Source organism: Bacillus rossius, chromosome 16 (assembly GCF_032445375.1).
Source record: "Bacillus rossius redtenbacheri isolate Brsri chromosome 16, Brsri_v3, whole genome shotgun sequence".
NCBI classification, from domain to species: Eukaryota; Metazoa; Arthropoda; class Insecta; order Phasmatodea; family Bacillidae; genus Bacillus; species Bacillus rossius.
The window spans coordinates 33,103,127-33,115,953 of NC_086343.1; the positions used below are offsets into that span (position 1 = coordinate 33,103,127).

A 12,827-nucleotide genomic window follows, 5' to 3' on the forward strand; every position below is an offset into this window, starting at 1 on the left:
GAGACAATCTAAAATGCACGAGGGAAAAACGTAAACTCACGAATGTATGAACGTGGCTGATTGTTAATTTCTGATACTGTATTTATGTCACAACTTAGCCAGAATACTGGTACGAGACAAACTTCACAAGATAAAATGAGCGGAGTCTTGGTAACTGTTTTATACGTATTTTATAATTTCGGAAGTATTGTACAGTTGACACATATTTTTTAAACTAACAATTAATTTCTGGGGATCGTAATTAATTAATTATTGGTATCAAGACATCAAGATGGACGTAAACTTGAACATGTCACGGCAGCGAGAAAACTGGTGCGTATACCAATAAACTGGTATTAGAACTGGACAAAATTGGTACACGGGAGGTGGAGCTTATATTTTTTTTCCGCTAACCTCGCATCTATTGGCTGGCTGCTGATGCAAGGTCACGAGTCTGCGCATGCGCAGCTCAGTGAACAAAGAGAGCCAGCAGGCGCGCCGTAACAGCAGCTGATCGAGTACGATGACCTTTCTCCATGCACGGCCACGGCGCACGGCGCGGTAATGAATTACGAGTGCGACCTATATGGGGGGAATCTTAATACCAAATTCAAGACCTCAAAATATGGGTGCGATCTATCTGCGATGGCGACTTATATGCGAGTAAATACTGTATGTGTCTATAGAACCTGTACATTGTATAACACAATTTATCCTTAATTTTGTTTGCAGTCAATATTGAGGGGATCAGGTATGAGTAGGAGTCAAGTCCACGGAAGCGAATAAACGAAATCGCGAAGTATGAGGCATTAATTTTTTTTTTCTTTGTACTCAAAGAGTTCAGTTAATGTTTAATAAACTTGGGATCTTGTTTATCTGTCATCAGCCCACCTGCTCTTCCTGTACTCCTTGTTACATAACACAATAATGGAAACCACAAGAATGCACAAGAAAAATGTATACACAAAAGCATAAAAAAAAAAAAGCCAAAACTAGCCGGCGTCAAATGTGTGAATGCATAGCCATCACAAAGAATTCAGTGGAAGTAATTAGTCCAAAAAAATATATTTATGAGACAGACTGACAGCAACAAGACAGTTGTATCAAGAACAGGAAATACAGACAAACAACAACTTTGGAGAACACAGCGACCAGCAGACAAATTGTATTTTTGTATGGTGCATACTATGAAAGGCTATTCAATTGTTTGTAAGCATGTCGCAAAACCAAATAAAAAAAACAGTAATCTGGGCAACCAACAACAACTAGTGATGCACAGCCAAGCCCAGCAAAGAAACCAAACAAATATTCTGGACAGCAAAATGATGATCGCACAGTACAGCTATTCGATAATCCGGCATGGCCGTGGTTGTCAACGTGCCGGATGGAAGTCCTTTAACTGTTTGTCATGTACAGGGTGTGTCGTGCCACGAGTTGACATCAGGTTGCCGTGTGCTGCAGAACTCGGCGACCTACTGGGAAGGCAAGAACGACGCAGAATCTCTCCAGAGGGTGTACGGGGTGTCGTTCCCGGATGCCAAGCAGCTGAAGGAATGGGAGAAGTTTCAGGAGGAGGCAGCCAAGCGGGACCATCGCAAGATCGGCCGAGTAAGTGTGGTGGTTTTTTATTTGTACCTAGATGTTCACTTTACTGTTCTGTGCACCTTGAGGGCCATGAAATTTTTAAATTTATTAAAATTATTTATTGCAAAATTTTCTGTGTCCGCATTTTGAACATTTTTTTGTGTACAAGCGCAATTATTATTAGCAATGAATGATCTCCTAGATTTTCTAAATCCAAATCTCCATTTCAAATCGAAAAGAGTATCTCGAATGTGCCCCTCTTGTAATAATTTTTTATGTAATTAGTCTAGAGATGTACGAACCTGCAAATTTTTAAGTCGAGTCGAGTCGAATTTTACAATAATTAGTTCGAGTCGATTCGAGTCGAGTTTGTAGATCATAAATTCAAGTCTAGTCGATTCGAGTCTGAATTTTTATTTGAATCTTTGACACTTAAGTCGAGCTTGAATATTTGCACTTTATTGCTAAGAGTCCTTAGATGGTTGTCTTGTTATATCATGGCCCACTTAATCAAATATATTTAAAATACAAGTATTAATACAAATAATTCATTTAGGTTAAATTCTTAACTGATATAATACAATTCAATAATTGAGGTATAGAGCATAGAATAAAAGTATTTTCGGAATTTTTAAATTTTATTTAACAAATATCGCCCAACTGTGAAAATTAAAAAATTCGATATCTCCTAAAGTATTTGGAATTTCTTATATCCGCCGGCTTTAATGAAAAGAGGAATTTAAAGAGCATATAATAAAAGTATTTTCATATTTTTAACATTTTTTTTTCGCAAATACCGCTCAACTACATATTTACCTTATTTTGAACCGAACGAGTTAGCTGCGGCCTGTAGCATTCACGAGTCAATAAAAAACATTGAATATAATTTAGTCTTGTTGGCGCGAAGGTTAGGGTTTCACACAATCATTAGAACATTTTTGAAAACTTTCACTTATGGGAAGTGTAAGGCCGTGCTAAAATTGGCGCAACATTACAATAAACGTTCCTTTAACAAATATAATACATTTAAAGATTATTGCTACAACACTAACGCCGTTACGTTGCCGGCCAATCGCAAGCTGGCACTTCCAACCAATACATGCTTTTGTATTTGTATTGAATAGTTACACTTTATAAAATAATTTATACTTCATAATTAATTTTAACTTGCCACTTAACTTGGATAGCAAACAATTATACAAAACGCAATCTCGCCGAACGTAATAGTGTAAACAAACACGGAAAAAAAATTCATGTTCGCCAACCTATACTTCCTAAAATTAGTCGAGCAAAGTTTTTTTAAATGCCATTTCGTGATTGGTGGCGTATCAGTCGCAAACATCGGCACAAATATAACGCTACCGTTAATTTATTATTGTAACGTTGCGCCGATTGTAGCACGGATTTACTAAAAAAAAAGTAATATTTCTGCCGATATTATGATTATAAAATTTAATTCGTGTTTTGTTTATTAAAAATGTGTTCGTCTTCTTTGCTATGTGGTCACACATGTTAAGTTGGCAACATGTAAAACTAAAATATAAATAATATGGCCGATTGTCGTCATTGTTTGTAAGTACGTGTTTCGGTCTTACGAATGTAATTTTTAGTGTCGGCCGAAGTCACGTTAGGAGATATTAAGAATTTATTGTAATTCAATTTTATTATATTTTATCATCGAATTTTACCCGAATTTCCTTTCGAGTTTCGCCCCGTCGAGTAAAATAAACTCGAATTCCGAGCCGAGCCGAGCTGATGCTACTCGCTCGACTCGACTCGAATTTTCGAGTCTCGGCCCATCACTAGTAATTACATATTAAAAGTGCATTAACTTGAGGAAATTTTTTCAGTGATTTTATTATTTTAAAATAATCAATTTTATCTAGTTTTTTTTCCCCTTGAATCTCAAAGCTTTTAAATACTAGAAATTATTGGTATTTGAGGGTTCGGGAATTTGACTGGCTGGTCCTTAGGAAATAATCCTATATAAATTATGCAGAATTTGATGTTTTGTTACAATATCCCTAGTAATGGAATAAAAAATTATAGTCGGAGAGCTTAGACCTATGATACTTCAGATGAACAGTAAGAAGAAACGAGAGAGATGACGCACGGAGGTATGGGTGTTGTTCAGGAGCAGGAGCTGTTCTTCTTCCACGAGCTTAGTCCCGGCTCGTGCTTCTTCCTCCCGCGCGGCGCCCACATATACAACACGCTGATGGAGTTCATCAGGCGCGAGTACCGCAGGCGCGGCTTCCAGGAGGTGGTCACGCCCAACGTGTACAACACCAAGCTGTGGCAGACCTCCGGCCACTGGGCGCACTACGCGGTGAGCGTTTGCAGCTGCTGGCACTACAGCCTGCTCGAACCCCTCATGTCAAGACTTGCAACCAAAAATAGTTTTTTTTGGAATAAGACCCACACCAAACTTGAATTTGTGACCATATTTCAAGTTTCTTTTAAATGTTTATTCCTCATTTAAAATCTATTATGTATATGCACGTCTGTAGATAACAGGCAGAATATATTTTATTTGTGGCTTAACTGTGAATGATAACCGCGATGCGATGGAAAGAGCATTAAGAATGTAAAATGTACAGTAGAACCCTGTTATAATGAATCTGAAGGGAGTAGTTTATATGTTCACTATAGAGGGGAAACTTTATTTCTGGGAAAACTTTTATATTGGCAATACATACTCAAAAGCATAATCTTTACTACACATAGGCCTAAGCCAAGAAAAGAACGAATGAAAATACTCAAAGCAACAGTTTTATGAGCAAATGCAGATATTATTTTTAATACACTACACATGTACAAACTTTCTATTAATGGTTCTTCGACATCGGCGTATTTTCCTTTTTTCAGGCGTTTAATACTCTGTGACGTATTCGCAGCTTGAGAAAGAAGATTGTTCAGCTTGTTTAGTATTGTACTTAATGTGGATGTTGCAATTCCAAGTTCCTTTGATATTGACACGTGCGGGACAGTGGGGTTGGAGTCTAACTTTTTAATAATGTCCAGTTTATCTCGCACAGATAATGCCTTACGTTTTTTAACGCGTTTTTCACCCTTTTTTATGTACGTATTTCTTATTGAAGCACATTTGCAGCTTAAAAACACGAAAATCTTTTTACCGTCAAAAGTAAATAAACGAAAAATAACGAGTCTGGCGCATCAAAGATCACTACGTATCATTTAGTATCGCAGTTGCTAAAGCTGGAACGAAAATTTCTTTCTATGGAAAAATTTAATCCACAGCGTTCTATCTAGTGATAGTCTTACGAACCTTACTCGATCAAAATGTCCGAAACGTGAACGATAAAAATGAGACGTAAAAATATTGAATTTGCTGCTATAATGTACATACGTATTTGTGTAGCGGTAATTTATGTTTAATTTTGATAACTTACTACCGTATTGGTCCGAATATAAGGCGACCATTTTTACATAAACGAAAGATGCAAAAATTGGAAGTCGCCTTATTTTCGCACCCAAGACGTCAGAACCGCAAACATTAGTTCCAAGCTGAAAGCTACAGTAGAAACATTGTTTAACAAAACGTTCACAATTTTTTATATTAAAACTTTGTTACCTCACACGGGGAAAAACGATAAATCCACCTAATATTGCAGTAATTCACAATTGTTTGAAGTTGAAAATTAAAATATTTGTTCTTGAGTAAAAACGTGAATGTTGAAGCATCTCAAAATGGCAACCTTTTATTTCACAATTCATATTTGTACTTTGTGTACAATCGCGTGTTAACATTTACGGTAATTTATCTTCAGATTTTTAACGGAAATATTTGTACTAAAATATCAAAGTTATTTTCAGAACGATTTTTACGTTTACAAACATTTCGGATGTAATGTTTGGAAATTCACGGCTGCCAACTGTCTTTCCACAATATTTCTTTGTTGTAAAACGAACATTGCCGAACACGCACGAAGACGCCATATTAACAGGAATTTGGTACGTTGCTTCAAAAGCTATTTTAATAATACACTCTTTATTTATGTAAAAACCTTTCATAATTATAATAGATTATTCTTTCAAATTCATAGAACAGACTCTCTCTGTCAGAGAGTAATATGGACAAATATACGCGGTCACGTAACCGAGTTATTCATGGCCGTATGCTTCATCATGTCTGCTAGCCACTTGTTTTGTTCCGGCAAGATGCATTCTTTGTTTGCTTTTTTTACGTTTAACACACTACTAAATAGTAATACGCCTTGTTCTGTGGTAATACGTAGCTTAAGTCAAACGGAAAGTTAAATGCTGTATTTTAAGAGTGATTAATAGCCATTGTAAAAATTTTAAATTCGTAGATACAGTAAACTGTGAAAAATGAACAATCACACAATCACACATCGGTGGAACGGCGGGGAACGAGCTCTAGACAAATAAACAGCTCTGAAGATGACAATTATGCAGCTTCATTAGAGTAAACATACGAAAAAATTTCTAATGTAATACTTAAAAATGTAAATATTTTCTAATTGTTTTCTTTTGACTTTTAGGGTAGGCCATTCAAACTTATTTTAAATAAGTAATGTGATAAATATAAATTAATTGTTATACATAAATGCAAAAACGATTTATCAACACAAAATGTATGTCTAATGAATTTTCACATTAATTTCTACCAAAAATTATTTTTACATTTGTTTGGCCTCCTGAAACTGCAGGTCGCCTTATATTCGGGGTCGCCTTATATTCGGGCCAATACGGTAAATGTACACGCGTTCGCCCATTCTTTAACTATGCAGGGAAAATTATTTATTTTCACTAGGGATGGGATTTTCGAATCTTGGATTCGTCGAATATACCGAATCCTATGGATTCGAGGATTCGTAGGATCCGAGGTAGGATTCGAGGTGGGATTCGAAGTGGGTTTTTAAGAGTTTTAGGTAGTAATTGAAAATTGTAGTGCTGGCCGAAGTTCGAAAATTTCGAACCGAACCGAACCCTTACGTTCGGTTCGGTTCGAAACCTCTTAAAATTTTTTCGAAAAACCGAACGTTCGTTTAAAAAAAAATACGTTTTTATAATTTTCTAACCCCCATTTGAGACCATTCACAAAACAACACAACAAAATTCCATTACTTGTAATATTCCGACTTTTATCGCATAATCGTCGCCTCAACAGTTTCAAGCGCAGACAAAATAAAAAATTTATTAATTGTCGCATAACTCGTATAGCATTTTTTCACATAGGCGCGCTTTGTTTTTTGTTTACTTTAGAGAATTTTGTATGCATTTCTCGTACTACGTAATATAAATTATCGTACAAATGCCAAAGGTATTGTATATTATACCTTTAACTATAGTGCGTGTACGAGAAGTGTTGTAAAATCACCAAAGATTACGTACCCCATACGTTAAACTAAAGCGCATGTACGAGAACACTCGTATTTCGGCAAAACTAACGTGATCAAGTTAACACAAGACAAATGAGGTAGAAAATGATTACGTAAATTAGGTACGTATTTTAAATTACTGGGATGTATTTATTTTCTTTGGCCTTTTTGGTTATAACAGTCAGGTACTGAAAATATTAATTTAATCTTGTTTATTAAAAGTACTGGTCCAGTAAATTTTACAGTACGGTACTAAGTTGACTAGCGTAGTCGCGGCAGCCATCATTATTTCTCGTGTTTTCTTTTTTTCCGACGCAAATTTCTATAACCACACTTATTACGTTACGTTTACAATATAATTGTTCTTGAGGTGATTTGCGATGAGCAGGCTTACATCGTTTAAGTTTTCCAAATGGAGAAAAGATAATGACGACCCAGATGACCCAGAACCACCCCAAAAAATGTCTAAGTTTCTTCTGACGAGCAGCATTCTTCCAAGAAAACAGCAACTGCAGTCAGTGGGTTTTGTAATGTAGATAGATAGGTAACTTAATTCACATTTGACTTTTTTTTATGTCCTATTAAAAAGATTTACTTATTGAAAATGTTAGGTTATGTCTACCACAAAAATATGTTATGTGGCCTTATGCTGAATGTTCGTCATCTTTATAATATTATATTTTTTTAAATGAAGGTTGGTGTACACTGAAAAAGGAAGATAGTCTTTTGGAAATTTAGATGGAACTTCTTCATGAATTAAAAGTATATGATTTTCTCTAAACTGTTTTCTTTCCTTCATTATTTATTGTATAAACTTTACTCATAAAATGTTTTGCAATGTTTTAATAAAGCTAAGCTATATAATGTTTTAATTTTACATATGGCTGGAGAACCTTTCTTTCTCACCATTCAGTTAAAGACCTAAATGCTGGTGGTCGGTTCATTTTAATTCAAAACAATTATTTCTGTGTGAGGTTCGGTTCGGCACGGTTCGAAATTTTTTTGCTGTGGTTCGGTTCGAAACCAGAGAACTGAGGTTCATCCAGCTCTAGAAAATTGTATACCTAAACTATATTGTAAAGGTAACGGAAATAGCACAAACATAGATAAACTACGCTGTATTTTGTCAATTAGCATTACTACTCGATCATTTCCAACCTTCAATGATATAACATTGCAGAAAAAAACAACTTTTTTTAAATAGTGTCTGTTATACAAACATATTTTATTGAAAACATAGGAAGGATTAATTTAACAGAGAATTAGACAGATGAAAACTTACATGTGTGGTTTTTGAGGTTATTTGTCTCTATTTTATATCAGGCGTATACACTATGCACTTATTTTATAATTTTTATAAATACACATGTGCTTTTTTTAATACATAGGCCTATGTATTTTTTTAAAATAAATGTGTGATTTTTTTAATAACATGTGGTGAAGTTTAGTGTGGGACTGGGATTCGAGATTCGATGACAAACACTGAGGATTCGAACAAGGATTCAGATTCGACCAAAATGTGGATTCGTCCCATCCCTAATTTTCACCAAACTGAGCACCATTTCTGGCTACACGTAGCCTACCGAGGCCACTCGATTACGACTTGTTTATAATATGAACAGTGGACAATCGAGTAGCATATTGCGGAGAAAAACGTTAATGTGATCCAGAATAGACGTTTTGTGAAAATACTTGTAATTATATGAAAATATTTGAGATAAATGTGCATTATGTCGGCAAAATTTGTTCGTGGTACACGGGAAAACGTATCAACGTTGACAAAAGTTGTGCGCTATATCCAATAAATTAATACATAACCTCACATCATTTTGCCAGGACCGAGATGGAAATTCACAATAAACGGGAATTCATTATAGGCGGGTTCACTATAAACGGGTTCTACTGTATGTCAACTGCAGCTGTTAGCTACAATGAAGCCCCCATAAACATCTCGGCACGAATGACTAAAATAAATGCTTAAGTTACGAAGATTATAAACAAAATAAATTTGAAAATTGCTGAAGAAGCTAATGCAACAAATTCTCACCTTTGAAATAAAATGTTATTATAACACACGATCGCTCAAAAACAAGTATGTTTTTCCCGCCAGTCATGTGTACAACTTTCTGCAACATCAGCACTTCCTGCTGCAAGATTTCCTATCGCCGAACCTTTTTAATCATCTTGAGTTTTTTTTTTAGCAACCGTAGGCGATCACAATTGTAAACATTCGTGATTATTGCTACTTGAGATATTAAATTAGAGAGACACTATCTATGGGTTCAAAAAGGATAGCCCAATTAATAAATTTGTCAACGTTTACTAACTAAACCAATTCTCTAACATTGAAAGCTTCCTCTTAAGTGTCTTAACAGTCCAATGTCCATCTGCTCAGTTAAAACACCTGTTGAAGCGTCTGTTCTCTTTGTCCGGTCACCACCGTTCCCACTACTCGCTCGTGCTGCGACTTCGTCACCTCGGGTGCTCGGAAGTCCTCATCGCCGTGGAACTAGCTTGTGTTCCTACCAACCAGAACTCTTGAGCCTCACACTTCGCGCACCTCCCATGCACGTGCGACTCCACTCCAACTCCGTACACTGCACTCGAGCTCTCGGCACCTGTCGGCCAGGCTCTTACATACCCGCTGCAAGGGCCCGCCGAAGTCTCTGGTGGGCTGCATTGCGCAACGAGGTCAACACTTGACCCCTCTTGGATCCAAACACGACCACAGGCAAGGGGCGGGGCCAGAAAGCCACACCCCGCGGTGGTCATGCGGCTGCAGGTAACGTGGCGGCCAGTGGGGCCCTCCGAGAGGGCTTGGCATCACCAGCCTCCACGTGTGATAAAGAGGCCGGGCATGTCCCGGTAGACTGCCTCGTGACAGTATATGTTATAGGTAAAAAAAATATACTAGTCTTGGTTATTGTAGCGTGTTGATCCGGAGTAGTTCTGTGCATAGCAGCTTTGTTTGATGATCTGAAGGGAGTGACAGTTGTGGATGTGTCTTTGTCCACAGGAAAACATGTTCTCGTTTGAGGTGGAAAAGGAATCATTTGCCTTGAAGCCGATGAATTGCCCTGGCCACTGGTAAGCACACTTCTTACATGTAACCTAATGTGTAAATATTATTTAAAGTTTTTTTTTTTTTAAATTTTTTTATGATACTTAAGATGAACCAATATTTTTTATGATCATGTTTGCTTCATTTATAACACCATTAATCCTTGGTTCTACTTAATATTTAGAGGCTTTACTTAACCCATTGCTTACAAAAGGGTAACATCAGAAAAAATAGAAACACATTTTTAATTTATAAACCCCCCCCTCATGAAGTCATCCACAAAACTAACACATTTGAAGGAAAAACATCCAGTAAACATTCAAAATGGCACCCCAAACATACTGTGAAATGCAGCAAAACCAGAGAGATTAATTACCAAAATAGGAGTCATTTTAATTTTTTTTATAGTCAGGCAAAGTCTGTAGAATCAAAGGTTACAGTGTCTCAGCTTATTGGCATGTAAGAAATACAGCTCTGGTTATGGCCCCATGTCCTTTTTTGTCTGCTGTACGTTATTACTGTGGGAGGGGATAAAGTGGCATTCCTGGTCCCACTTGTCTCCCTCCCTCCTTTTCCTTCATGACCCCTCTTATTCCCTGCATGACCTAAAAAATATATACAAAGGAAAATAATAGTATTTTTCATTCCCGTTTATTGTATATATACATATTTTTTACAAGTCCCTTTCACAAGAGAGGAAAGGTGACAGGCTACTTTTTCTTTTCAATTCTTTCTTTAAAAACTATCTCGCACATTACAGTCACCGAGAAAAATGTGGTTGGGGGCTGTAATGATATAAAAGCAACATCTCGAACACCAATTATAACTGCAGTTTTGTAATGGAATGTTACAGTTGAAAGTGTGGGAAATATCACGCTAAAACAATGTTGGGGCACAGTTACTCATAAAGACCTGTAGGGATTGTCACGTGAAGATTGTGTAAGAGGCCAGTTCACGGACATTTACAACGATGAGAGACAGACGGAGAACCACCAATGCTGCCTCGTGGCCGCATGCGATCACAGACTGCACACACAAACTCTGTTTGGTTTGTTTCCAGGTCATTCCCCTCCTACAGCCAAACACTAGCACATGCCGCACACTGTCGCTGGCCGGTGGGCGGGTGCTAGACGTTGCATTACGGCGCAGTTCATTGTGATTCATACCCACACTGGAATATTTCAACTAAACAGTTTATACTTAATCGTGACATACCTTAATTAAAAACCAGTTCATTCTAGTTATTCAAGCACATATCCAACAACACAGTTCAATAATAAAATTTAATTTTTTCCCCACCAAAGTGAAAACTTTTAATAAGGATTGCACTACATGTTTTTAAACAAAAAAAAAAGTACAAACAGTATGTGGGTAAATACTTCTATTTTGGTGTTATTTTAGTTTTATTGTTAATTACTATATACCATATGACCATGTCAAGTGGGATGATCACGAACCTAGTGCCCTTCCTACTCCTCATACCCTTCCCTTCCTTCTGTTCCTTCCCCATCCCCTTTTAGTCCAGTTCAACACTGATGGTGTAAGAGTTTGTGTTGCGTTAAATTACACGAAAGAACATTTCGACGGCCGTTACGAATGTCATCAGGAGTTGGGCTCCTAACGGTCCTGTGCTCGCTGTCTCCACAGCCTGATGTTCGACCAGAGGACTCGGTCGTGGAGGGAGCTGCCGCTCCGGCTCGCAGACTTCGGTGTTCTGCACCGCAACGAGCTCTCCGGGGCGCTGACCGGCCTCACGAGGGTGCGTCGCTTCCAGCAGGACGACGCGCACATATTCTGCGCCCCCGAGCAGGTGACCGAGCTTCGGGGTGGGCCCCCCTCGCGGCGGCGTGTGTGTGTGGCGTCCGGCGGCGTGCTTTGACGTGTGCGTCCGTGTTGCAGATCAAGGATGAGATGCTGGGTGCCCTGGACTTCCTGCGTAGCGTGTACTCTGTGTTCGGCTTCACGTTCCAACTGATGCTGTCCACTCGGCCCGAAAACTTCATGGGCGATTTGCAAATGTGGGATGAGGCAGAGAAGGTAATTTTTTTTCTGAAGTGAAACTTTTTTAAGAGCTGTTGGGGTAATTCGAGGTGATGACACCAGAACGTAACACGAGTGAGATGCTCAGAGGTCAGTGGAAAGTACAACGATCAGGAGTGATGCCCTCTAAGGTGGAGGGGCTTAGGAGTGGATCACTATATGGCCTGTTTGCAGTTTAGTACACTTGTATATCGGTGCACTTGAATACTTGTGCACTAGTTTACTTGCACACTTGTATATTGGTGCACTTGTATACAGTTCACGAGAATACTTGCACACATGCATACTTGTACAGTAGTATAGTTGTGCCTTTGCAAAATTGCACACATGTGTGGTGGCCACACAGCACACACCCGAATTTTTTTTTATCGTTTGTTGAACATGATGTCGATGAGATCAATAGAGGTGGACAAACGCACGAACGCTATACAGTTCAGGAAACTGGAGAAGGAAGTGATCTTTGGCTTATGAGGAACCACCGTCACAGTAATTGCTGGAATGATTTTGTGAAGCCGTGGCAAACTGAAATCAGAATGGATGAACCTGGGATGGTCACCTGAGTGTTTTCTGAATGTAGGTCCAGCATTTTACATTGCGCCACCTCGGAGACAGTAATGCAGGACCTGCCAGACATGGCAATCACTGGAGTAGGTAGTAGGCAAAGGGGTCAGGGGTATGCGTGGTAGGGGAGAGTATTAAGGCTGTGCAAAGAGGTTATACGAGGTAGTTACTGTAGTGCTATAATTTTAATCTCTTGGACATTATAGGCTGTAATTGTTGCATGTTGGAGTCACATT

The 12,827-nt window shown here is 38.1% G+C and overlaps 1 protein-coding gene across 3 annotated transcripts in view; it reads left to right on the forward strand.

Annotated features, from left to right (window-relative positions):
* LOC134540042 (threonine--tRNA ligase 1, cytoplasmic) overlaps positions 1-12,827 on the forward strand; it is an 82,586-nt gene that overhangs the window by 30,253 nt on the left and 39,506 nt on the right. For all 3 annotated transcript variants that reach the window (XM_063382485.1, XM_063382484.1, XM_063382483.1), the window contains 5 exons: positions 1,441-1,587; positions 3,698-3,892; positions 9,946-10,016; positions 11,638-11,800; positions 11,890-12,027. In XM_063382485.1, the coding sequence (XP_063238555.1) occupies positions 1,441-1,587; positions 3,698-3,892; positions 9,946-10,016; positions 11,638-11,800; positions 11,890-12,027 (714 nt within the window). The remainder of the gene's footprint in view (positions 1-1,440; positions 1,588-3,697; positions 3,893-9,945; positions 10,017-11,637; positions 11,801-11,889; positions 12,028-12,827) is intronic.